Source organism: Eschscholzia californica, unplaced genomic scaffold (genome assembly GCF_041429995.1).
Source record: "Eschscholzia californica isolate CP2 unplaced genomic scaffold, dmEscCali1.0.p SCAF_4, whole genome shotgun sequence".
Lineage (NCBI taxonomy): Eukaryota > Viridiplantae > Streptophyta > Magnoliopsida > Ranunculales > Papaveraceae > Eschscholzia > Eschscholzia californica.
In genome coordinates this window covers 21,101,696-21,128,894 of record NW_028238461.1, presented here as the reverse complement: position 1 = coordinate 21,128,894, position 27,199 = coordinate 21,101,696, and the positions used below count along the sequence as shown (strand labels likewise).

The 27,199-nt window shown below is 37.5% G+C and overlaps 2 protein-coding genes across 2 annotated transcripts; one reads left to right on the top strand and one right to left on the bottom strand.

The window, feature by feature from the left end:
* Positions 1–308: 308 nt before the first annotated feature.
* Positions 309–3,560, bottom strand: LOC147543592 (small ribosomal subunit protein uS3x-like). Its single transcript, XM_086633929.1, has 6 exons — positions 3,240–3,560; positions 3,004–3,151; positions 2,712–2,883; positions 1,056–1,110; positions 832–963; positions 309–695 (listed from the first exon to the last, which is right to left on the bottom strand). Exons 1-6 carry the CDS (start codon positions 3,267–3,269, stop codon positions 516–518), a joined length of 717 nt encoding a protein of 238 aa, XP_086490055.1. The 5' UTR covers positions 3,270–3,560; the 3' UTR covers positions 309–515.
* Positions 3,561–25,582: 22,022 nt separating this feature from the next.
* On the top strand, positions 25,583–26,434 carry LOC147543591 (uncharacterized). The gene has a single exon (XM_086635476.1). It carries the CDS (start codon positions 25,583–25,585, stop codon positions 26,432–26,434), a length of 852 nt encoding a protein of 283 aa, XP_086491602.1.
* The last annotated feature ends 765 nt before the right edge of the window (positions 26,435–27,199 follow it).

The following is a 27,199-nucleotide window of genomic DNA, read 5'->3' as shown; positions in this document are numbered from 1 at the left end:
TTCCAAAAAAAACAGCAATTGTTGGTGTAAAGAAATTCTCCATTATTCAGCATATTACTTGCAAGGAAGTTGCAACTTATTGTAAAAAAATCAACACCAAAAGTTCAGGCAATGGATTGGAAAATGTTGGGCATAAAAAACAAATCTCTCTCAAGCTACAATAACTGTAGTCATTAGTGTTCATATCTCCACTCTTTTTCTTGCAACTCATGACAGTTCTTGGATGAACTAATCTTCATGTGGAGGAAGCCAAGAAGATTGTATGATCAACAAATAAGTAAACAAAATTATCTATCTGACATGGCATAGAACTTAATGACAATGGATTGAAGCAACAAAAAATACAGTATCTGCAAAGCATCAAAACCAAAACAAATTCTCAGCTCTCTATCTCTCTCTACCTCTATAAACTAAATAGAGTTCAATTTTATCTCAACTTCTAGAAAAACTAAACCTTAATGGAAGTGGCTTTCATACCATTCTAAAGATATAGCAAGGTAAACTTAATTGGCTATTTAAGCAGCTATGATTGGAACAGGAACCTCTATATCAGTGGCTACTGGGGTTGGCCTGATATACTCTTCCTCGTCCTTGGGGTGGTGGATGGTCACGAGATCAGGTAATGGAGTCATAGGTCCCTGCTTTCCCTTGGGATCCCAGTCCAACATTATCTTCACCTTGATACCAAGGACACCCTGCACGTAATCAACCAAATTAAAACATCATACCTAATGATAATCGACTTATCGGATTATGTTACTGGTAAAGCTGGAAACCAACTACTGATTAACGAACCATGAAAAGTTGAAAATAAGTCGTAAAGAGACTGACCTGTCTGAGAAGAACGTGTCTCACAGCCGAGTCAATGTACTCATTGACTGGTTGACCAGATGAGATCATGTATCCATCCTTGAACTTCATTGACTTTGCACGTTGTGCTCTGAGCTTGCCACTAACAATCACCTGTTTTCAGTGGACATTCTAGTAATTAGGATAAGACCAACTTGACGATAGAAATTAGAGAAAATTTAAACGAAATATGCTATTAATCGAACCTCGCAACCCTTTGCTCCACTTTCCATTACGAATCTTAGAACACCATAGCACGCCCTGTAAAAGAAAAAGGAATCATTTACTACTTTTACGGGAATGGAGGTCAAGTGGTACAAAATATCACCAAAAGTTCAAGCATTGTGGAAAAAATTGAACATCTCTGAAACATGAATAAATGCAGATGCATATCCAATATCCGTAAATTTTTTAGTTGAAAATCCAATATCCATACATGAACATAAAGATTATATAATAATAATTTTTCGCATTAACAGTCGATTATTTGCAAAAAAAATAAAAGGAATGTCGGAAGATATTCCAAACTCCTTGTACTTTTAAAGAGCTCAAGGAGCCTAACAAACTCCGCATAAATATTAATATAAGCACTGATCATGTCTCCAAAGCCTATTAGGTGTAGGAAAGAGACCAGAGATAGTCAATGCTAATGCAACTCATTTCACTGTGTTTATACTATTCTCTATCATATCTAATGTCACCCACAAGCAAGGTAAGCAGCTAACAACCAGTTAACTATCTAAATCATTTAGCAAACCTCGGAGCTACTAACTGGAAAATAACTATCTTAATCAGAGTTAAGAATCAGAATCTTCTCAGTTACAAACATAAGCAAAATTAAGGAAGGCACTGCCCGGTCATCTTTATACCAGTATTCACCTTGATTACTTGTATGCCTGAGTAAGTTCTGATAAAAGAGGAATGGGTAGTCAGGTTAGAAGTAAAGAAATTGGGAGGATGTAGCTATCCTAGCTTACATGAAATGAGTATTTTTCATACAAAAGACAGCTAGGGAAATCATCATTATGTAATCATATCTAGACACAAAGTTGGTAGCAAGATCACCTATTTCATTTATAGATGACGGCAAAGCACCATTTGTCAAGGAACTAAAAACAGCACAGAAGACAGACATGAAGATCTAAATTCCGATGCCAAAAACATATTAACACAACTGACTGACTGAGAACCCATACACAGTACGCATAACAAATAAATTGATTTTTTTCACTAAGCAAACATTGGTAAGTAAGAAGGCATGGAGCCTAAATAGAGAAGTGTTGCTAAATACAACATGAAATAAGTATGTCAGTGGTAAAAATGGGTATGGAAAGACTTAAGGATATAGTCATCTTTGGAGACAATGCTGGTACAAGAATTACCTATTGCTCTACAGAACAATTAAAGTTCCTTTAAAGCTTAAGATCCAAAGTCATTTACCGCTACAGCATATTAGCGCATTTGAGCTCATGATACAAGAGTGCCTCACTAGCATTATTTTGGTCATTAGTGCTAATATGAATCACAAAAATTACCAATGAATAAATGTGGCTAGCCCATGCTTCAACCATGAGAGTTTACCCATGGGTATAATGGCATGGACAAGCATTACCATTAATATAGTCATCTTCCGACACAAACTTGGTACCAAGATAACCTATTTGCTTTTATAGATGACAAACTACTACTAATAAACGCAGATGACAATACAAACAATGCCAATTAACGACCAGCACCATATTCAAGTCAAGTCAAGCAAGTGACATAAACGAATTTTACGTTCACTTGCACACAAAATAAAAGCCAATACAGATCAAACAAATATTTATACAAGATGATAGAATAAATTGCAAAGTTCTCACCTACGAACAGCGAGACCTCCAAGAAGCTTGTAACGGAGCGATTCAGCTTGAGCAATGGCACAAAGTCCTCTGTTGTTGACTTTCTCAGCGTAAAGCTCAACACTGTTCTCAGGGAACTTGAATCTTTTCTGAACAACAGAAGTTAGTTCCCTAATTCTCCTACCCTTCTCACCTTAACAGATTAAAAAGAAAATACAATCATTACCAGATCAACTAACCCTTAATCAGGATCCAAACTTCAGATCCAGTAATAGCAGTATAATCTAAACCTAAAAATGAATTAGGGGTGTACCTAGAACATTTTGAGTACGAGTAGCCCTAATGATGATCTCAGTGCGCATAGGAGTAACCCTAACTTCAACACCTGAGTAACCATCCTCAGCAAGCTCTCTGGTTAAAACCTCGTTTAACTCGGCGAAGAAAACTCCATCAGCTACGAACTATAATAAGAAAAAGAACATAAATATTAACATCGTTACATGACAGAAATGGAGATATAGAGAGAGAGATAGGAATTAAAGGAGTCACCTTTCGCTTTTTGCTCATCTGGGTAGCCATGATTTTTGGTAGAAATGAAGAACAAACTAGAGGAATCGAAGTTGTCCGATGTTATGCACAGCTTTCCTCTGAAAACTCTAATTTGTTAGAGAATAGAGGAAAGAACAGGGTAGATATGGCTGGCTTTAAGAGGCAAGGAGAGGATGAAGTAATGATCGAACGATCACAGAGTGGTGTTTTATTTGAACGGACAAGATCAGAGGAACTTATCTTTCAAAACCCTAGTTTTAGAAGACTTAATGGGCCTACAGCTTTGATAACCCCAAAAACCAGTTCAATTGCCAGCCCAACTTTTCTTACTACACAGAGAGAAGTTATATATGTGCACGAGAGGCATCCTCGTGGTCGCCAGACATGCACAGTTTTATCAAATGCGTAACCTCAATTTTTGGAGATAAGTTTAGGAGGTTTAATCTATACGCCATTCAAGAGGGTTTGAAGATAAGTTTAAGAAGTATAATCTCAACCTTGAGATAAGTTTAGGAGGTGTAATCCTGATCAAATGGGGTATATTACGAAAAAAAATACCCTCGTCCAAATGGGGTTCATCATGCTCGTACTAAGCATATCGATGCCAGGTGTCACTTTGTACGAGATGTCATAGAGGAATGTGATGTTTCTCTCATGAAGGTTCACACAGATGAGAATCTCGCGGACATGTTGACTAAAGTGGTTACATGTAGCAAGTTTCAGCATTGCTTGAAATTGCTACAAATCGGCTCGTGTTAAGTCGCCCGAAAGGGCGTAACGGCGACAAGATAAATTTTATGTGAAGGGTTGGTAGAACTATGGTAGGCTTGATCCTGTAAAAGGGTAAGTAGGCAGCCATGGTCAACATATGGTGCAGTCGGATGAAGTTACAAGAAGCAGATATATCTTACAAGGAGTATCCTGGTGTTCGTCCAATATTTGAAGTATATCAAATTGTGTACGAGGTGGAGAATTGTGAGAGGCGGTTGGTGTTAGGCGGTTTTGGTGAGTCTTTTTTTCCAAAATTGGATTTGGACTCAAAATTTGGAAACTGCTCAAAATTGGATTTGGACTCAGAATTTGAAATTGCTCAAAACTCAAAATTTGGAAACTGCTCAAAATTCAAGATTGGAGTCGGTTTCAATGCTATATATATAGGGGGTTTGAGTATTGGTAAACAACATAACTCAACGACTATTCAACATATAGTGAGAGCAAGAGAGAGAGAAATAGAAGGTTATTTTCTATACTGTCTTGGGGCGGACTTGTGGGTTGTGTAAGTCGTCTTCATCTATCCTTCAATAAAGTTTTCTTGTTCGCCCGAAGACGTAAGTTTTAAGCCAAACCTCGTTAATTCTGTTTACATATTTAGTTTTTGGCTTAGCTTTTCGATTAATTTTCATAATCGGATCAATTTCAAGGATAGGTTTGATAGCTTCCGCAAACTTTTAATACTAACACCTTTGAAGGTATTTTTTTTAATAAGGTTTGTTATTCTTACCTCCATCTTGGGCATGCATTTACGTATAGGCATGCAGTTCGGTGAAGGATGCTCTAGTTTATAGCGGGTTTGCAGCAAAGCTCACCAAACTCAAAGCTCATAAGCTTTCTGGTACATACATATACTACTATAATATATGCATGGTTTTTGTTTGTTGAAATGTATACGCATGACTACAACAGTGATACAAGGACTCCCCAATTGACTTCCTTGTACACCGTCTGGATAACGTGCACAAGGGACAAAACGACAAAAGAAGAATGATAGAGGACGTTAGAACACACGGTGGTGTATAAAGATGGTATTATTGATAGTCAAAGTGGGTATTTCCGGTATCTCAAATTTAGTCTCTTAATACTATAGACTTTAGATATGATATAAGATCAAATTTAGTCTCATAATTCTAAAAATGTTTCCATAATAAAAATGAATCAGGAGACTACTCTTCAGGGTTTGTGCTACAAACCCTAAGAAAAAGTATAGACATTACTCTTTTCCCATTTATTGTGGTCGAATAATTTATGCTTCATCCATAGTAGCTAGTATGTTCCCATTTTACTAATTATTCCTTTTCTTCAATGTCAACAGAGTCACATACACCTCACCTACAACACTCCCTAACTCACTCCCATTATCTCTACCACCACTATAAATGTTCTTCATCTCATTATGAATCACTTGTCACTAACTCTCCCTTCTTTGTAAGTTGTTTTTCAGCACAATGGCAATTGGCAAGCTCTTAGAATTATGTGCACATGCATACTATAACACGCGGTTATAATATATGTGCACATGCATACTATAACACGCGGTTATAATATATGTGCACATGCATACTATAACACGCGGTTATACTTCATTATAAATCTTAGAATTATTACTTCTACAACGAAACAAAGATAGGATAGTACTGAATAATGAATTCGAATATATCTACAAATAGTAGACCAGTTAAGAAATGTATATGTAGTTTACTCTATCTTGTGGATGCACTTTCGCATTGGTGGACCTCTTGATGATGTGGCATACTTTCGTACATCTCACACATACCACATACCACTTACCACAACGTGTGTAGCACTAGCTACCTTGTTCAAGAAGAATTTCATCGCTTTATGCTTCCATAATAAATCCCCATTCTCTAATTAAAGTAGGCTTGTCTATCGTGTGTATTTTCTTCCTTGTCACGTTCCTAAAACAAGTATGAAAAACACGAGTTCCCCAAGGTTAAGTGGTTAGCTCTCACCATATCTAACACCGTATAAATTCCTCCTTCTGTCAGTATGAAAATCACTCACTCACTCACTATCTCACAGTCAATTTTTCATCACCATGGTCGTTCCAACTTAAGGAGTTGAAGGAGATGTCCTTCGACCAAGGTGACAATGCGAACAATTTGTCGGATAGGACAATTGATGTGGAAGATCATCAAGTCCGATTGATTTAGGGATCGTAGAGTTGTAGCTAGAGACCAACTACGATCGTCGAATTACGAAGTAATTCGCGGCTAACTTCGATCGGATCCTACAACGGGTTACACATAAGAGTGTCAAATTGATCTAGGATATGACTTGTGGGAGTGAGATATAACAATGGGAATGTCCCATAAACATATCTCATAGGCCTAAAAAGGAATTTAGGCAAAGATAGTACAAAAAAGCCAAAAACAGGGTTTTTGGGCCTAAGCCGATTCGGGCACTTCTAGGGCTCGGATTGGGCTGAAATTTTAAGGGGAGATTTCTGACATATCCAGTATTATGCATGAAAAATTTTGTAGTGTTCGGACACCTTCTCATTAGGGAATTGAGAAAATATCAATAGTTGCTATTTTCGACTATTTCCCTAAATCTTATTCTAAAGGGTGTTTTAGGAAATCTTTGAGGAGGTGTATTCTCATTAGGGTTCTATATAAACACTTTTAGGACAGAGAATGAGGTGTGGAATTTCTCTCTAAGCTTTCTTACTCTACCATATCAAGTAGAGAGGAGAAAGTGAGCTAATTCCCATTAACTATCTATCTAGTCAAGAAGAAAGGAGTTCTTCTTCCAACCACCATTGGTGTGCTATCTAAACAACAAGGTGGGAGATCAAGTTGATTGCTCGTGTCCCAAGTAGAGGAGCTACGCTTGAAGCTCTAGGTCTTCCCATAAGCAATTGGAAAGGTTTGAGGGAAAATTAGCGAATAAGGTATTTATCTTTCTAGTTTTACTTAGTATTATTATGGGCTTATGCATGTGATCCTGGGAATACTAGTGTAGCCGCTATAAACACTAGTAGAAGGGTGTAAATCCCAACAGTGGCGTCAGAGCCTCTTGCAATTAGCCTATCTTATCTAAGTTTTGGACCAATTCCATGCTTTTCTAGATAGATTATTGTGTTTAAAAGTGTTTTGAAGACAAAATTTTGATTAATTTTGAATAAGATTCAAGTATCTGTCAAAAGATTTCAAAATATGCTCTTGAAAAGAATTTCAAAACCTAAAATTTTGCTCCAAATTGGTTTGATCAAAAGAGTTGTTTTAAGTTTTTGGAAATTTGTGAAAAACAAAATTTGGAAATTTTAGAATTGTTCTAAAAGAATTTGAGATATTTAGAAGTGTTTCAAATTTTGGAAATACCAATTTAGAATTGCAACACAAAAAAAAGGGAAACTATTGAGTTATAGAAACTCAATAGGTTCTGGCCGGACCAGTAGCCTCGAGGACGCGTCTGGAAGGCGTCCCAGACTGCTGGTGGACGCGTCTGGAGGCGCGTCCAGCTACTAGGTGGACGCGTCTGGAGACGCGTCCAGCTACTAGGTGGACGCGTCTTCCAGACGCGACCAATAGCTTAACCAGTAGCTACCGCCAGACGCATCTTGGAGACGCGTCTGGGGTCCTGGGTGTCTCGGACTAGGTCCGAGACACCGAGTGCTGGTCCGGTCCAACACCAGATGCCTCTAGGACGCGTCTGGTGCATGGACTAGCGTCCTAGCTCCGGCTAGGACGAGATTAGGCCTATTGGCCTCGGCCTGGACATGCCGGCCCTATGGGCCGTGCCATGTCCGGACCTTGTCCGAGCCCTTTTGTGGGCTTGGGTCGGGACTTGTCTAGGACTTGTATCGGGCTTTTTCAAGGCTTTTCGGACCACGAAAAGGGACCATTTTTCGAGTGGGAGTTTTATCCAAATTTTTTCCCGATTCCAATCCAAATATTTCCGAAATTAACCCGAACCATTCAAGGCCCAAACGGAATTTCTTTTTAAAATCAGATTTTAAAATCAAACCAAGACGCACTATTAGTCTAATCCGTTGATGTAGACTTAAGGTCCGTACATGACATATGGATGTCGACAAAAGTATCTCCCGGATATACATGCATATATAATTGTTAGCCTTGAAATATATTATATGATTGCATGTGATGTGAATGCGGAAACTAGTATGACCATAGAATTTATTTCTTATTCTTGTTTTAAGCACAGATGGGTGCATAATTTGTAATAATTTTAATTTCAAGTTTACACGATCTGCGAATCGTTTGAGTCTTGTAATTAGAGTTTAGGGTTTATGAGTCCATTGATGAAACTCAAAGAGGAAATCCAAAGGCGAGTGGGAGAAATCAATGGAGGTTCAAAGATGGAGATCTAGACGAACTAAAAGGCGAAACGAGAAGTAAACCAAAGGAGATTAGATTTTCTAGGTTAGAGGCCATACTAGGATCCATATGTGCTTGATTTACTTTCTCACGAGCATTTACTTACTTTTTACGCTTTATGTCGTGGATGTTAGTTAAGCTAATTAGTTCACTAAAACAAGCGCCAGACTAGCGTAAAAGTCCCTAAAAGTAATTTTGAGTATAGTGCCTATCCAAATTAAGACACTCCTTGCGCCCTTGTTCGAGGAAGGTGGGTCGGCCTTCGCAGAGTACCTCCTCTACCTTGGGACATTGCAGGTAGCCCTATAGAAGAGGCCTACATGTCTAAATGGTTCTACTCAACGAGCGAGGCAAAAGGATGGATTTTACACTAAACATGTAATCCATCAACCGAGAATCATATGGTATGATCAGTGAAAGTGTTCACTCACCTAAATCAATGGGAATAAAGGGCAGGGCCTTAGTCCGTTTAATCCTTGAGAGATGGGATCTCGGAATCGCATTATTCATCTAGGGACACGTTTTATCTTGAATAATGTGGCAAAAACTTAAGACTTTTTGCAAAAATTATCGAATGTAATACTTAGCAAAATCCTTTTTCTCTTTCATGTAGTTTTACTATGGCGAAAATCAATCTTTTCAACCTATGTTCAATCCTCGATGAGGACAAATTGAACATGGATAACTTCCTTGATTGGGAAATGAGATTGAGAAGTGTTCTCAAGTCCACAAACAAAGAAAGCGTACTGGATACCCCTATTCCAAGGATAACTACGAACTCAAAGGTTGAGGAACAAAAGCAGGCCAAAAGTATCCGGATGAAATCAATTTCAGTAACTTGCCTTATGTTGGCCACCATGGAGCCTAATCTTCAAAAGAGATTCAGGAAAATGGATGCGCACACAATCATCTGTCGATTAAGGGACATGTCCTGAAACAAATCACGGTTGAGGAAGTACGGGACTTCCAAGGCAATCTAGAGTGGCATTGGAATGTCTGAATCAAAGAAAGAACTTCTACTGATTCAGAAGAACAAAGGGAAGAAGGAAGGAACTCACGGTTCCGACCAAGGTATCTATGTTATCGAAGTTAACTTAGCAAATACATTTGATTCTCAATCCTGGGTATTTGATATCGGATGTGGTGCTCATATCATTTCTGATGTGCAGGGCCTTAAGGGAATCAAGTATTTATCTGCAAAGGAGCTTGTCCTACGAGTAGCAAATAGAGCAACGGTTGCTGCGAAAGCTGTAGGAACATTCAGTCTACCTTTAGAAACTGGTCTAGTTTTAAAACTTCATAATTGCTATTATGTACCCTCTATTTCTAGAAACATTATCTCTGTCTCAGAATTAGACAAAGAGGGATATCACCTATTAATAAAAACCAGCGTTGTTTTTTATATAAAGGTGAAATGTTTTATACCAGTGCTAAGTTATACAACGGTCTCTATATTACGAATATTAAGAACGAAGTCTTTAACATAGAAACCAAAAGGCTACGGTCAGATGATTCGAATCCAGGTTACCTTTGGCATTGTTGTTTGGGTCACATTAACATGACACGCATGAAGAAGCTCCATAAGCATGGACTTCTAGGATCGTGTAATTTAGAATCATATGACACATGCGAATCATGTTTAATGGGTAAAATGACGAGGTCTTCTTTTAAAGAAAAAGGAGACCGAGCCAAAGAACCTTTGAAACTCATACATACGGATGTATGTGGACCAATGAGTACTCCGGCGAGAGGTAACTATGGCTACTTCATCATGTTCACGGATGACTTCACTCGTTATGGTTACATATACTTGATGAGGCATAAGTCCGAATCGTTTGACATGTTCAAACAATTTCAGAACGAAGTAGAGAATCAACTTGGCCAGAAAATAAAAGTCATTCCATCCGATCGAGGTGGTGAATATTTGAGTCAAGAATTTGACGATCATCTTAGGAGTTGTGGTATAGTATCTCAACTCACTCCGCCAGGAACACCCCAGATGAATGGTGTTTCCGAAAGGAGAAATCGCACCTTGTTAGACATGGTTCGATCTATGATGAGTTTAGCAAATCTTCCAAACACGCTCTGGGGGTATGCTCTAGAAACAGCTGCTTTCACACTTAACCGAGCTCTGTCAAAAGTTGTACAAAAGGCGCCACATGAGTTATGGTTTGGAAAGGTTCCAAAGTTGTCTTTTCTCAAAGTCTGAGGATGCAAAGTTTATGTAAAATGTTTACAAGGAGATAAACTCGCACCCAAATCAGACAAATGTCTCTTTGTGGGCTATCCAAAAGAGACAAGGGGCTACTACTACCATGAATCTGAGGACAAAGTGTTTGTTGCTCGAGATGTGTCTTTCTTGAAAAGAAATTCCTTTCCAAACAGACAAGTGGTAGAAATGTAGATATCGATGAAATTCGATATGAGCAACAAATAAACACGGATATAGAGATATCAAGAGGTTTAGGCTCCTATCTATCCACAAAGAATGGAAGAGGAAAATGAGGTCGAGTTAGAGAAACTCGTGGAACCTCCCTCACAAGTCGAATTAAATTCGCAAGAGACATCTTAAATAGTTGAGAACACTCCAAAAGTTGCTCAGACCCCTCGTAGATCTCAAAGACTCCAGGAATTATCTCAGAAAGCAGATGTCCTACTGTTAGAAGATAATGAGCCGAGTACCTACAGCCAAGTTATGACGAGCCACGACTCCGAAAAATGGCTAAAGGCCATGAGATCGGAAATGGATTCCATGTCAAAAAATCAAGTATGGGACTTGATTGATTTACCCAATGGAGCAACACCAATCGGATGCAAATGGGTTTTCAAAGTAAAAACTGACAAGGATGGAAACGTTAGCGTTTTCAAAGCTAGACTCGTGGCAAAAGGATACAAACAGATTCATGGTATAGACTATGATGAAACCTTTTCACCTGTCGCAATGCTTAAATCCATTCAGATCATTCTAGCAATTGAAGCTCATTATGATTATGAGATTTGGCAAATGGATGTCAAAACCGCCTTCCTGAACGGACACTTGGAAGAGGATGTGTACATGACACAACCCAAAAGTTTTGTAGATTCCAAAAATGCTGGAAAGGTTTGCAAGCTTAAGAAATACATTTATGGACTCAAATCAAGCAAGCAAGCCGGAGTTGGAATCTTCGATTCGACGAGAAAATCAAGGAATTTGGGTTGTGTTTGATACGGAACTTTCTCAGAGAAAGTAGAAATAATTTCTCTAAAATTTCGGTTTTCTTGGTGTTTGATTGTTTATTTAGGGAAAAGGAATGGTGGCATCACGTGACCTATTTTTCTTGACTTTCTCCAAATCACGCGGAATTTAAGACCCTCCATTTAAAGGAGTAAAACTTTCTCTAACCCTTGGAAAGAAAAAATAACCTTTCTTTACTCTCTCTCGCTAGCTTTACTCGTTCTCTCTTTCTAGCTTTACTCGTTCTCTCTTTCTAGCTTTACTCGTTCTTTGTCTCTCTCTATATATATGTATATATATGCATAAATAATGAGCAAAGTTCATCTTCATCTCTTTCTCTCTCTGAAAGAAAGCTCTAGGCTTCATTTCCATCTCTCTTCCTAAATGCAATTTCCCCTAATTGAGGATTCCTCTTTATCTAGGTTATTAATATACTTTCGGGAGCTTTGAGGTAATAACAATGAAGAAAACTGATTCACTCCATTGATTATCATGGAGTACCCACACATCCAACCCCTAATCCAAAACATCCAAAGTCATAGAAAAGCCATAGACGAATTGATTTTTCTCTCTCATGATGGAGTATGTTTCTTCACACACACATATATAATTACAATACAAATACACAAATTGGTCTTGAGTTGTTCTATTAAAATGTTTGGGTTCTTAATTTGTTATTGTTAATCAATAGTGTTGCATTTCTTCTCTTTGACACAATGACACAGTTTAGGGTTTAAATATATGAAAACCAACACCTATCTCTCTCCCTTTTGTATACATATTTACTTTCACATTGAGGAACAACTTTTTTTTGGTAAAGGATCAAACAATGGAAAATGAAAAAAGAAAAAAAGTGGAAAACAATAATTTTTTTTCCCATAGTTAACCAAACAATAGAAAATATGATTTCTTATATGGAGAAAATTATTCTCGATGAAAATTTTTCCTAGAGTAAAAGTTTCTCTATTTTTTTTCTTTTTCTCAAATTGCTATCAAACACAACCTTGGATTTCTCAAGAATGCAGAAGAGTCTTGTGGGAGCAACCTAGTTTTCTTAGTCCTTTATGTCGATGACATATTAATCATAGAAAACAATATTCCAATGTTGGAATCAGTTAAAGACTGGCTTCAGAAATGCTTCTCTATGAAGGACCTAGGGGAGGCAGAATACATATTAGGAATCAAGATCTATAAAGATAGATCAAGAAGGATGATCGGACTTAGTCAAGAAACTTATACAGATAAGATTCTTCAACGGTTCGAGATGACAAACTCCAAAAGAGGATTCCTTCCCATGACACATGGCATGGTGCTTAGCAAAGATCAGTGTCCTAAGAGTCCTGATGAGCTAGCACACATGATGAAAGTACCATATGCTTCGGCAATAGGATCTATCATGTACGCCATGATTTGCACTCTCCCAGATGTCTCATATGCCTTGAGCATGTGCAGCCGTTACCAATCAAATCCAGGCGAAACGCACTGGAACACCGCCAAGAATATTCTAAAGTACCTGAGAAGGACTAAGGATCACTTCCTGGCATATGACGGGGAAGATACTCTAAAGGTTGTAGGCCATGTGGAAGCAAGCTTTCAGACGGATAGAGACGACTTCAAATCGCAGTCTAGTTACGTCTACTGTCTGAATGGAGGAGCAGTGAGTTGGAAAAGTTCCAAGAAAAGCACAATTGCAGACTTTACCACTGAAGCAGAATACCTAGCGACCTCGGAAGCTGCAAAGGAAGGAGTTTGGATAAAGAAGTTCATAATAGAACTTGGTGTCTTACCTGGCATAGAAGAGGGAGTGACACTCTATTGTGACAACAATGGAGCGATAGCCCAAGCCAAGGAACCAAGAGCACACCAAAAATCCAAGCATATCCAAAGGAAGTACCACTAGATTAGAGAAATCATAGAGAGAAAAGATGTGGTCATTTGCAAGGTTCACAGGATGACAATGTTCCAGATCTGTTGACTAAACCGTTACCTCAGCCCAAACATGATTCACACATGAGGGGCATCGATATAAAGCGTATTGGGGAATGGCAACAAATGTAATTTGGATTCATAAAAGAATTTATGTACCGAATTACTTGCATTCGATAAATAAAATAAAAAGGAATTTTATTTTTGTCCTTAAAATTTGGTTTGGTATTTAAGACACAGTCTGTAGATAAAGAAAGCACTCCGAGTAGGCTTGTCAGATGCGTGATCTGATGAATGAAACCCTACTAAGTGAACTTGGAGTGATTCATTATCAATTCCCTCGTCCAAGTCATTGCATGGACAACAATGACTCACGAAGACTAGTACGGGAGTCGATGGGATAACGCAGTTTCATGGGCTATAGGAATAGTGTATTCGATTCGACTACGTGAGTGCATAATAAGGATTATACGCTGGAATAACCCTCAACATGAGAAGTTCATCCAAAGAATGATGAATCATCAAACTTCTCATAAAGACAAGATTGAAGAGATTCCTCAAAACATGAGTGCTCAGCTCATCTTATGTAAGGAATGTCTAACTTTGGTTCCGTTAAACGTCGCGCCGTAAAAGGAGGTTATAAAAACGGATACTGGGAAGGACAGGGTAGACATGAAGTTGAGTGGGAGCGCAAGAATGGATTATGTCCTCCTAACCATGTTAGGATACAGTGTCCTCGGGCCACTTAACGAGCAACAACTGAAAATGCATGGCCGTGCTCAAATCGGTTAAAAGTTAATCATTTGTTTTGACAGTTGTACTCGAGATCAAGAAAGTCTGAATGACGTGACGTATCAGATGGGATACTAAGTGACATGAGAATCGAGCATTGTACTTGTTCTAAGTCCAAGTGGGAGTCTGAAGGAGTTGAAGGAGATGTCCTTCGACCAAGGTGGCAATGCGAACAATTTGTCGAACAGGAAAATTGATGTGGAAGATCATCAAGTCCGATTGATTTAGGGATCGTAGAGTTGTAGCTAGAGACCAACTACGATCGTCGAATTACGAAGTAATTCGCGACTAACTTCGATCGGATCCTACAACGGATTACACATAAGAGTGTCAAATTGATCTAGGATATGACTAGTGGGAGTGAGATATAACAATGGAATGTCCCATAAACATATCTCATAGGCCTAAAAAGGAATTAGGCAAAGATAGTACAAAAAGGCCAAAAATAGGGTTTTTAGGCCTTAGCCGATTCGGGCACTTCTAGGGCTCGGATTAGACTGAAATTTTGAGGGTATATTTCTGACATATCCAGTAGTATGCATGCAAAATTTCGTGGTGTTTGGACACCTCCTCATTAGGGAATTGATATCAATAGTTGTTATTTTCGACTATTTCCCTAAATCTTATTCTAAAGGGTGTTTTAGGAAACCTTTGAGGAGGTGTATTCTCATTAGGGTTCTATATAAACACTTTTAGAGCAGAGAATGAGGTGTGGAATTTCTCTCTAAGCTTTCTTACTCTACCATATCAAGTAGAGAGGAGAAAGTGAGTTAATTCCCATTAACTATCTATCTAGTCAAGAAGAAAGGAGTTCTTCTTCCAACCACCATTGGTGTGCTAGCTAAACAACAAGGTGGGAGATCAAGTTGATTACTCGTGTCCCAAGTAGAGGAGCTACGCTTGAAGCTCTTGGTCTTCTTATAAGCAATTGGAAAGGTTCGAGGGAAAACTAGCGAATAAGGAATTTTTCTTTCTAGTTTTACTTAGTATTATTATGGGCTTATGCATGTGATCCTGGGAATACTAGTGTAGACATTAGATGTCTTAGTTCCGCTATAAACACTAGTAGAAGGGTGTAGATCCCAACACCAACCCCTTCGCTTCCTCCCCTTCTCTACTCGCTTCTCTTTCTCATAGTCACCCTCCACTCTGTATCTTCATCTCTACTATAACTAAAGCCTAAAGGTAATTATACTCACAAACTGTATATCACATAATAAAAATAAAATCTAAAATATATTGATGTATATGTAATATTATATCTTCGAAAAGAATTATGCATGCTATATTTTGTAATTAAGAAAACAAATGAAAGCAACTCATATAAACGGGCTTAACATAACTTTATTATTGTCGTTATGGATAAAGTTTTGATATATTATTATACCAGGGTATATCTCGTGCCATAGAGCACGAACAGTTGTATCAATCAAATTTGATCAGGTTTTAACCCAGTGCTTCTATAGGCGCCTCATAATTTTGCTCTAGGCACCCTCCTGAAACATACCGCCCGAATTTCATACTTATTATTGCTATATAACTAACTTTAAAATATAAAACTTCTCCCTTGTCGGTATTCTACTTATTGTTTCTTTTTTTTTCTTAAATTAGTTATTTTATTGAGAGAGATATTTCAATTTTCTTTTTTTAACCCTTGCAATTTCTTCTGCTTCATTTTTTCTTACATTAGTTATTTTATTTCAATTTCCTGTTTCCTTTTTTTAACCCTTGCAATTTAATAGGTTATTTTATTTCTAAGAAGGACTATATTTTAAATTTTGGAAAAATCTTCTAGACAATAACGTTTACTAAAAAAAGTGTTAGCACCGATTGAACAAGCTCAGTCCGACCAGCCCTAAATGTGGTATATTAAGTCTCGGTCCTGCACCAGGCCTTGGTATAAGCTAACTTGGCCCGACCGTGGACATTTTTTCACCTGGGATGTTGGGCCAGACTCTCAGCTTAGCCCGATAAGCACCACTACCTGGTTCCAACCTTCCCATTCCTTTGTAACGAACAAGTATTCTACATCTTCACTTAACAAAAAAAAAAAAGTATTCTACATCTTCAGTACCACAACAAACTTTAAGCAACTTCAATCCAAGAGGGAACTAGCCCTAAAACATTATTTTTTTCTATCAAAATTAAATCAAGAGGTTCAACCTCAAAAAATCAACTCAAGGGTAAAGTTGTGTTCGTGTCAGACACGTGTGCCGGTTTTGGGCAAAACACTTGTTAGGACTATTTTCAGTTTTTCTTTTTGAAACTTGTTTCTTTTTTCTTTTTTGAAATTAATTTTTTTTTTAAATATCGGTTGGTTCTGTATTTATAAGGAACCAACCAAATTTGGTTGTTAGATTTGCTACAACGACCATGTGGATTCCCCACGTGACTTAAGAACCCAACGGTCATGTGATAAACCCCAAACGAGAGGCTTAAGATTTGAATTTTGGCCCTCAACTACCTTAGATTAGAGTTGTTCTCATTAAGAGTCGAGTGAGGGCTTCCCCACATGACTGTTGGAGCAAACCTGACGGCCAAATTAGGTTGGTCCCCACAAAAAACAAATTGAATTTGAAAATGAAAAAACTGAAAATAGTTCGAACACGCATTTCACGCATACACAACATTACACACGTTTTTTGCACTCGCACAAATCCACACACGTGTTTGACACAAGGACTAGACAGGAATGATAGTACAATAGGGTGGCATAGAAAAATACCAAGCCAATCAGATTTCAACATCATACATTTCATAAGTAGGTTGTTGTTTTTTCTATGGCTAATGACTTTAATAAAATTAAATGCTTGGCCAATAGTTTACTTCTTAAATTTTAGGTATGTAAAATCGACAAATGGAGTTTACGAAGCCCTAAAATGTCCGTCACGGCCCCGGAGTTAAAATACTAATTGCAGATTTTGTACTAGTAATTTAGGCCATCAAAATTTACTAAACAGGAGTGATAGAAAAATAGGCTGGCATCAATACCAAAATATAGTTAATTGAGTGCGCATAAAGTATTTTTACGAAAAGAAAAATGGAAAAGAGAAATACTACATAGCGTTGTTCCTATTGTATCGTACTCAATTGAAATTCAGTGAAACAAACAGGCAAAAAGTTGTGAAATTTGAAGACTAGGTCCAACAACGATGCCTCTGACAGGAGTAAATATCCGCTAAGATGTGCAAAGCCAACCCTAAATTCCCAATATCTTTCATATTAATTCTTTCCTTCATCTAATTTGTCATTCCAATACGCAACTCTTTCAGTATTTTGTATGAATCTTTTTAATTTTTTTGTTTCTTTTGGAAATTGACTACGATCTACGATAGTCATTACACTAGCATTGATACATTAAAGATGGGGTTAATTCCGTTTTGGCCCCCAATTGTTGACCAACTCACCGTTTTGGCCCCCAATTGTGTCCGGCAGTTCGTTTTGGCCCCAAAAAATTCCTAAATGGCCCCAAATTTTTTCAACCTCCCAATTCTACCCCCATGGCATTTCTGTAATTATTTTTTTTTTCCTTTTCTTTGTCCACCTCATCTAACAATTGACACATCACTCTGTCCACCTCACCCTTCTCCGGCGAAAGGTTGCCGGCCGGAATAAAAAATTCCGGCCGGCCACCTTTACCAAAATAATTTTTTTTTTTTTTATTTCTCTCTCTTCTTCATCTCCTTCTTTCTCTCTCTTCTTCATCTCCTTCTTTCTCTCTCTTCTTCATCTCTTTCTTTCTCTCTTCTTCTTTCTTTACCTCTCTCTCTCTCTAACCCCTCTCTTTCTCTTTCTCCAACCCCTCTCTCTCTCTATCTTTAAAACTCCGGCGAAGGGGCGGAGCCCCTTCGCCGGAGAACCAGACCTTGAAGGTCTGGTTGGAAACCAGACCTTCAAGGTCTGGTGAGAAACCAGATTCGGTCTGGTTTCAAACCAGACCGAGATCTGGTTTCTACAACCAGATCCCGGTCTGGTTTGAAACCAGATCGGAATCTGGTTTCAACTAACCAGATTTCGTTCTGGTTAGTTGAAACCAGATTCCGATCTGGTTTCAAACCAGACCGGGATCTGGTTGTAGAAACCAGATCTCGGTCTGGTTTGAAACCAGACCGAATCTGGTTTCTCACCAGACCTTGAAGGTCTGGTTTCCAACCAGACCTTCAAGGTCTGGTTCTCCGGCGAAGGGGCTCCGCCCCTTCGCCGGAGTTTTAAAGATAGAGAGAGAGAGGGGTTGGAGAAAGAGAAAGAGAGGGGTTAGAGAGAGAGAGAGGTAAAGAAAGAAGAAGAGAGAAAGAAAGAGATGAAGAAGAGAGAGAAAGAAGGAGATGAAGAAGAGAGAGAAAGAAGGAGATGAAGAAGAGAGAGAAATAAAAAAAAAAAAAAATATATTTTGGTAAAGGTGGCCGGCCGGAATTTTTTATTCCGGCCGGCAACCTTTCGCCGGAGAAGAAGGGTGAGGTGGACAGAGTGATGTGTCAATTGTTAGATGAGGTGGACAAAGAAAAGGAAAAAAAAAATAATTACAGAAATGCCATGGGGGTAGAATTGGGAGGTTGAAAAAATTTGGGGCCATTTAGGAATTTTTTGGGGCCAAAACGAACTGCCGGACACAATTGGGGGCCAAAACGGTGAGTTGGTCAACAATTGGGGGCCAAAACGGAATTAACCCTTAAAGATGTGATAAGCATGAAACCGTCGAATTCAAACCCTTACAAAAAACCGCCCCATAGCCAGCTAAACTATGGCCTAAAGCCCAAAGAGCACCACTGAATCAAGGTAATTATTTTGTTGATCGTGTCAATAACATTTTATATGGTTGTGGCCCTCGACAAGTGGCACTTGCTTAGACTAATCTTGCTTTTCCTGCTTACATTAAGCGTTTAACCTAATCCAAGTCGCCAACAACTAATAGCCCAATCGAAGTGCAGTTCATGATATTATTGAACTTATAGTTACATGTGTTTTGTGTCAGTAGTTTCTATAAAGTTTAAACTCGATGGTTGGTCGCGCTCATCCTATCGTATTGATGTACTAATGTCTTTATAATGATATCGTAGTCAATACAACTAAAATTAGTGCAAACCACTGGGCCAAATTCAAAAACGTCAGGGCAGTAGGGTTGGTAAAACTAATGGTCCAGGGTTAGTAAAACTGGTTTTACCATTCCACACACCACCCCTCTTTTACTTGGTCTAGAGACTGACCAATATTGGTTAAACCCAAAAGCTTCACTGATAGGGAACAATCATCAGATTAGAACGAGTAAGAGAGAGGGAGAGAGTTTGGAATGCAAGTACTCAGATTTAAAGAGAAATGCACAAAAGTAAGCTGTAGAAACAACTGTCACACAGGTTACCTAACCGGTGGAAGAGTCGTACCAGTGGTTGGACCAAACCACTGATGAAGCTGCCAGTGGTACGACCACCGTCCACCAAAACGACCTTCGCAGTATAATGGCACCGTACATTACGTTTTAGAGCGAGAGAACCATCCAGAGAGAGAAAAAGGAGAATAAACAACCCATCTACAAAATGAGCTGAGAAGGAAAACCCCTTCTACAAAGAGAGGAAAAGAAACAACCCATCTACAAAGAGATGAGAAGAAGCAACCCATCTACGAAGCGAGATGGCTGGGAAATTTATTAATGCTACCGACTATCCTGAAAAAGAAACAATCCATCCTTCAAGATGTCGGTTGGGTCATCCTAATGGTAGTTGTGTTTACCAATGTCGTCGGCCATCCAAGTTCTATTCGATTCTGGTTTAAGAGGAAAATAAAATATGAATAAGAGCAAAGGTCGTGGTAGTTATCGGCGGGGGTTCCTCAGCAGACGAGACATGGCATCAAGGTGGGGCATGTGCACAAGTAATGTGTTGTTTGAAAAAAAAATTCCTGCTTGTGCCGTAATCGTGTGTACTAATTGTAAGGAGGTTGTGCCCTTAAACTTCCCATTATCTAAGTGCTTTTGTTTGTTGTCTTTCCAGGAACCAAAAACATTTTATACAAACCCAAGGTTTAAGAGAATTATTGTTTCCTGTCTTCGAAGCAAACAACTGCTCCAGCTTCAACCACAACGAACGAGAATTAGTCTCATTCTCAATATGATGCAGCATATTATCATCTGCCCATTGCCTCATCAAACCACACACTTGGCGATGTAGCAATGCCCACTGATCTTCAGTCGCCCACTAATCTCCAGTCTTCTCATCGGGTTTCTTCTCATAAAACACCGGAGCGTGAAATTCCTTCACAAAGAGCAAGTCTTCCATCTTACCCTTCCATAGATGATAATTAGCACCATTCAAACTTATCATTCTACCCATATTTTTCGTCACTAACACAAACAAATCAATAACCAAAGTTATCACAATCCAATGAACTCTCTAACCTGGAGCTCTGATACCACTTGTTGGGAAAAACGGGTCGAGTCGACGTAGCGGAAACAAGAGTTTTCGCCTTTGTGTTAGTTACGAGGATAATATAGAAGAATAGTGGTAACAATAAACGAAGAACTGAAAGTAAATAAGACAACGATTTTTAACGTGGAAAACCTCATCAATATGAGAAGTAAAAACCACGGGACTCGTAGTCCAACCAAATCAACTATAATAAGATATGTAGTTACACACTACGTCTACCCGTGACTCAGACCCCCAAAAAGGAATCAATCTCAAACACGAAGAAATACGGAGAAACCCTCACAAGAAAGAACAAAACAACCCAGAAATTTGCAGTCCAAAACGACCCTAAATTCACTAGGATTCTGGCCACCAATCGACGATCCCACCATACAAATACTAGACGAGAAAGTCAGGAATACCTCTACAAAATTTTAGCTCAATTAGAGAAGATCTCACCGTCGGATTTTCCGAACAACGAAGACTCTGCGTGCTGAAAAAGTTCTGCCCCGCTCGCAACCTCCTTCTCTCCCCTCTTCTCTTTTGCGTTTCTAATTGTGTTCTCAACTTCTAATTAAAATTAAGGAAGTATTTATAGACTCCCCCTTAACCCTAATTCCACCGTCATAAGTAACCGACCCAAAGAAACTCGACTCGGGTCCGGGTTTGTTTTCTAAACCAAACCCAACTAGGTTTCCCCACTAGGAGGAAAACCCAACAATATGAACACTAATGACTACTGTTATTGTATCTTGAGAGATATTTGTTTTTTATGCCCAACATTTTCCCAATCCTTGCAAGTAATATGCTGAATAATGGAGTATTTCTTTACACCAACAATTGCTGTTATTTATTACGTAATCAAACCACTTTCATCAACAAAAAAAAGTATTGAAACCACCACTAAGTAGATAAAAAGGGTGAATTTCTTTCCTTTTTTAACAATGTTAGAGCTATATGTAAATGGAGATATTGAAAAGTGGTTTCTCAGTTATTTTGCAGATAACCGGGATCTACGGTCACATATCAAATTCTCTCTAAGGACTTGATGAAATTCAAGTTGGCTGATTTTTTGTACTTTAAGGAAAGAATTCAAAGTCCAAGTTTAGAATGTGACTTTAGAATGTGACTTTTGGTCGTTTTCTGGAAAAACTTGATATGCTTATATAGGGTTCGATGAGTTGATGCGATGCACAGTGAGATGATGTCGTTGTTAGACACCGGTCTAAATGGTAACCACGTATGTATGACTGTTTAGAGGATAGTTCTTCCGAAACTGACAAATGCGTGGGGAAAGGTTGTGTATTCATCAAGGAGCCAAGGAGATGAGAGAGGAAATGGCCTGCATTCTCCAGTCTGCTTGTCCTCAATTATTGTTCACTATAGGGAAATAGAATAACTCGGAATTTTCCTCCACACGACCTTTTCCTCCTTCCATCATAATTTGGTTGCTGCTTCAAATAGTGATTTCGTTGTGATGGGGCTCTACTCGTCCCACGGTCGGCCTTGACTTTGTGGTGGGCCGAAGCGAAGTCTAAAAATGAGGCCCCTCGTATTATCATAAATTTGAAGTTCACCTTAGGCCCTCGTGAACTTAGGCCAACCTTATTCCTTGTATTACAGTAATGATTAGAAGGAGATCTCTCTAACACAGATGGTCATTTAGATTTATCTAAGATAAGATAAAGTTTATCTAACTTAAATTCTCGACATCCATGATGAGAATAATGTAATTTGTTTGTAAAGAGGTTTACTGTTTCAAGGGGTTGAAAATCCTAATTTTTTGGCAACTCTCATTTGATATAACTTTAGCAGAAGAAAAAATGATGGGAACCATAAAAAACAGGTACTTAAGTTGATTACATTTTAAAAATATGACGGAATTAATAAGTATACTCAAACTATGACAACCTTAATATATTATAACGATAACAATAATGAACACTAATGAAATGAACTTATTGGCGAAGTCAAAATAAAAATAAAAAAGCAAATGAAAGAAAAAAAAAAAAAAGAGTAACACAACGTATCTAATAAAAGGTTCCTATATTTTTCGTTCCCATAGCAAAAAATGATAACTAATATTGTTATAGAGGATCTCTTCAAAACCAAAAAAAATTGTTATAGAGGATATCAAAGGCATTCTTCTCACCAAACGAAAAATATAGGTATTAAGATGAAAATACGGAGAGATGAAGATTGGGATGGAATAAGATAATGGTATTATGCCCGGCAAGTATCCCGGCTGAATCCCGGCCGGAGTACTTGGACGGGCACGATCTAGCCGTCCAAGTACCCCGCCCAGGATTCAGCCGGGTTACTTGTCGGGCATAGCATCATTGCTCGAGTAAGAAATAGTGACATAGAGAGAATTAGAGAAGTGATAGACAGAAGGTAGAGGAGTGGAGTCCGGGAGAGATGCACAATGGGTACTTGTTAAGAGACATGTGTCAACACCCAAAAGGTTATTAAAAGAGTTTCATGGGGCCCACTTATTGAAAAGATATCAAAGAGTATGTTGAATGTGGGCGCTCTTATATTAGGGGGGGTAGTGGATAGGGATTTAGGAGGACATTCGTGGACAAAATGTCTCGTAGACATTTCGAGACATTTTAAGACATTTCGAGACATTTGTCTGTAGACAAAAGGTCTTTATAGACATTTTAAGACATTTGATTCATGGACAAAAAGTCTTTATGGACATTTCAAGACATTTGGTTTATAGACAAAATGTTTTGGAGACATTTCAACATATTGAATCCATGGACAAAATGTGTAGTGGATATTATTATTATTATTATTATTATTAATATTATTATTATTATTATTATTATTAATATTATTATTATTATTAATATTATTATTATTATTATTATTATTATTATTATTATTATTATCTCATCATGGATGACAATTGGTAGGCATTTATTATTTTAGTATTATCATTATTGTCTAACCATACAAAATAATATATTTGTACTCATATTTTAAAAATATATTTTTCGAGTTTTGTGGACGTCTGTGGATATCTGAGGACATTTATGGACAATTAGTGGACACTTATTTATTTAATTTTATCATTATCGTTTAATCATATGAAATAAAAATAATTGTACCATTATTTTGAAAATATATTTTTCGACTTTGGTAGCCATCCGTAGATATCTGTGAACATTGATGGACAATTGGTAAATATGTATTATTTTATATAGTATACTAATATATATATATATATATAATATAATATAATAATAATATAATATAGTAATATGATAATAATATCATTATTACTATAATATAATATAATAATATAATAATATAATAATACAATAATATAGTAACATATAATAAGATAATAATAATATAACATAGTAATATAATAAGATAATATTATAAAATATAATAATAATAATAATAATAATAATAATAATAATAATAATACAATAATATAATAATAATAATACAATAATATAGTAATATAAGAAAATAATGTAATAATAATAGGATAATAATAATATAATATAGTAATATGATAATAATATCATTATTACTATAATATAATAATAATAATATAATATAGTAATAATATAATATAATAATAATACAATAATATAGTAACATATAATAAGATAATAATAATATAGTATAATAATATAATAATAAGATAATATTATAATAATATAATAATATAGTAATGGCAATAATATCATTATTACTATAATAAAGTATTATAATAATTAATATTTTTATATATTATTTATTATAAATTATTTAATAATAATTATTTTTATATTTCTTAATGAAATGTCCGCAAGTGTCTTCCATATTTTGAAAGACATTTTCTCTCCAAAAGCTCTCCAAATTTACACTAAAATGTCCTCACATGTCTCCAAAACCAATTTGTCTTGAAAAGTCCGTAATTTCGTGTCTCTAACGAATACCACAGACATTTCAGGACATTTGAAATGTCTCAAACGAATAACACGGACATTTAGAGACATTTTGAGACATTTTAAATGTCACCAACCAATAACACAGACATTTGGGGACATTTAAAATGTCCCCAACCAATAACATAGGATTTGGAGGGACATGGCAATGTCCCTCCAAATCCCCAACCACTACCCCCCCCCCCCCCCCCCCCCTTAGTGACGAGATGGGCCAGGTTAAAAACATTTAATTGCTAAAATGGTTACAGGCAAAAAATGGTTACAGGCACTTTTGTATGTGTGGTCCCCAAAAGTTTGTGGCCCAAAGCGAGCAATGCCTCCGGTTATCAAGGTCGGCCCTGACTCGTCCCATGTTAGCTTGGCTGGTGTATCAACAAGCTTCTGACGATTAGTGGATGATGGGGTCTTTCTTTCCCATATAGATGCGTTCTGATCCTTGTTTCTCTGGATTGTAATTTCTTCTATAATAGACATTGGTTTTGAATAAAATCTAATCTTTATCATAGCAATCTTGTACCTTTTTGTTTGTCTGCCTGCTCTATCTTTGAATTATACTCACCGCCCTATTATTAGAGTTATGGATATGGATCGGCCGTCCGAGCCGACCGACCCGGTCGGCCAAGAGGAACCGGTCCCACCTTCTAGAAGACTTCTTGTTGTAATTAGGATATACATCAAATACTTGTAATCTCTATCCTAGATTGACCCTAATTGTGTTTCATTAGTCTATAAATACTTGTAAACTTCATTTTTATCAATACACAAGAGAAATATTAATCTCTAACTGCTTCTTCTTTACTATAACTAATATCTCTTTCTTTCGTTCAACTAATACTCGGTCTATTTAAGAGATAGTTCTCACATGGTATAAGAGCCACACGTTTTTTTTTTTTGGAAAAACGAATTTTTCTTTCTCTCTGTGTTCATCATGTCTACACCTCATGATTCATCTTCGGATTACACTCCCGCCACTCCTCCGCATCCTTCTGCGATATTTGACATTCATCATAGTGATTCACCTACTACTATTCTGATCACCCCTCTTCTTTTCGGAGATAACTATGCCTCTTGGTCAAGAGGGATGAAAATAGCTTTACGAGCTAAAGATAAGCTCGGTTTCGTCGACGGTTCAATTTCTAAACCAACGACTCCCATTGATTTACATGCATGGGAGAGATGTAATGATCTCGTATCTAGTTGGTTAGCCAACTCGGTTTCTCCAGATATCCGTCAGTCAATTTTATATGATGAATCTGCTCCTGACATATGGAAGAATCTTTACGTCAGATTTCATCAAACTAATGCACCTAAAATTTATCAACTCAAACGTGCAATCTCTTTGTTGAAACAAGACGGTTCTGACGTCTCTACTTATTTCACTCTTCTCAAGTCTCACCAAGATGAGCTTCAATCTCTTCTCGCTGTCGAACCGTGTTTATGTGGTCACGATAAAGCTTTAATTGACCAATCCAATCAAGATCGGGCCATTGAGTTTCTTCAAGAACTCCATGATCGTTTTGCTGCTATCCGAAGTCAGATACTTCTTATGGATCCCTTCCCGTCAGTGCTTAAGATTCACAATGTGGTTAAACAGGAAGAGATCCAACAAAATCTTACTCACTCGGATCTCGCCACGTCAGATGCCACTACTCTCGCCGTCGGCCAATCTTTTGGAAATCGATACGATCGGTCCGAACGACAAGATCGTTCCCGGCCAAAGCGATCTCAGGCATATTGCGAAAATTGCCATCAACATGGTGTAACACCCATATTTTCTTGATATACCAAATTGGGTGGAAATAATAAAAGTCTAGGTCAGTTTTGTTTAGATGAAATACTGGTGGGTTTAAAAACCCTATTTCTCTTCACTTTTGAGGAAACCCTATAGAAAAGAAAGAGGGTGCAGCCGCTCCTTAGTGAAGGGAGGAGGAATAAAGAAGAAAAGTAATGGAAATAGAGTTCTCTAGTGAGAGAACAAGCCATGGTTGTGGTCTTAAAGTCATCTAAGGCGAAAAGAGGTAGATTTCCTATCTCCTAATTTTTTTGTAGGCTCTTTCAATTTATTCCATGATAAGTTTAGAATTGTTAATCACACTAAAGAATGATTTAATGGTTTAGACATTAATTTTATCTAGAATCCCATAAAACATCTATAGAGGACAGTATTTCGGTCTAGATTAAACTTAAATCTGGTATTGATACGTGATGAATCTTGTCGTGATTCTTATATGGTTGGAAAGGTTTGTTTGTCTACTTTCTAGTAGTTCAAACGGTTTATTAATCCGAGTTTCGAGTGAGGAGTTATGACTGTTTTCGTACAAGGTGTCAGAACAGTCTCTACTGTACGTAGGTCTATATTGAAATTGAATCTGGTATTGATATATGATGAATCTCGTCATGATTCTCTAGGTTTACTTGGGTTTACCTAATGCATTCTAAATCGGAAACATTCAAGATAATTTCCAAATTTGTTAATGATACCATTAACCAATTTCAATCCAACATTACGAACGTCCGTTCGGGTAATGGCGACCTTCTCTTCCCA

Bases quoted from the DNA above. Each gene is read 5' to 3' on its own strand.
- LOC147543592 (XM_086633929.1), bottom strand. From the start codon at position 3,269: ATGGCTACCCAGATGAGCAAAAAGCGAAAG. The intron at 2,884-3,003 runs GTACACCCCTAA...TAATCTGTTAAG, and splicing joins TCGTACTCAAAATGTTCTAG to GTGAGAAGGGTAGGAGAATT. The intron at 696-831 runs GTCAGTCTCTTT...GATTACGTGCAG, and splicing joins GACACGTTCTTCTCAGACAG to GGTGTCCTTGGTATCAAGGT.
- LOC147543591 (XM_086635476.1), top strand. From the start codon at position 25,583: ATGTCTACACCTCATGATTCATCTTCGGATTACACTCCCGCCACTCCT.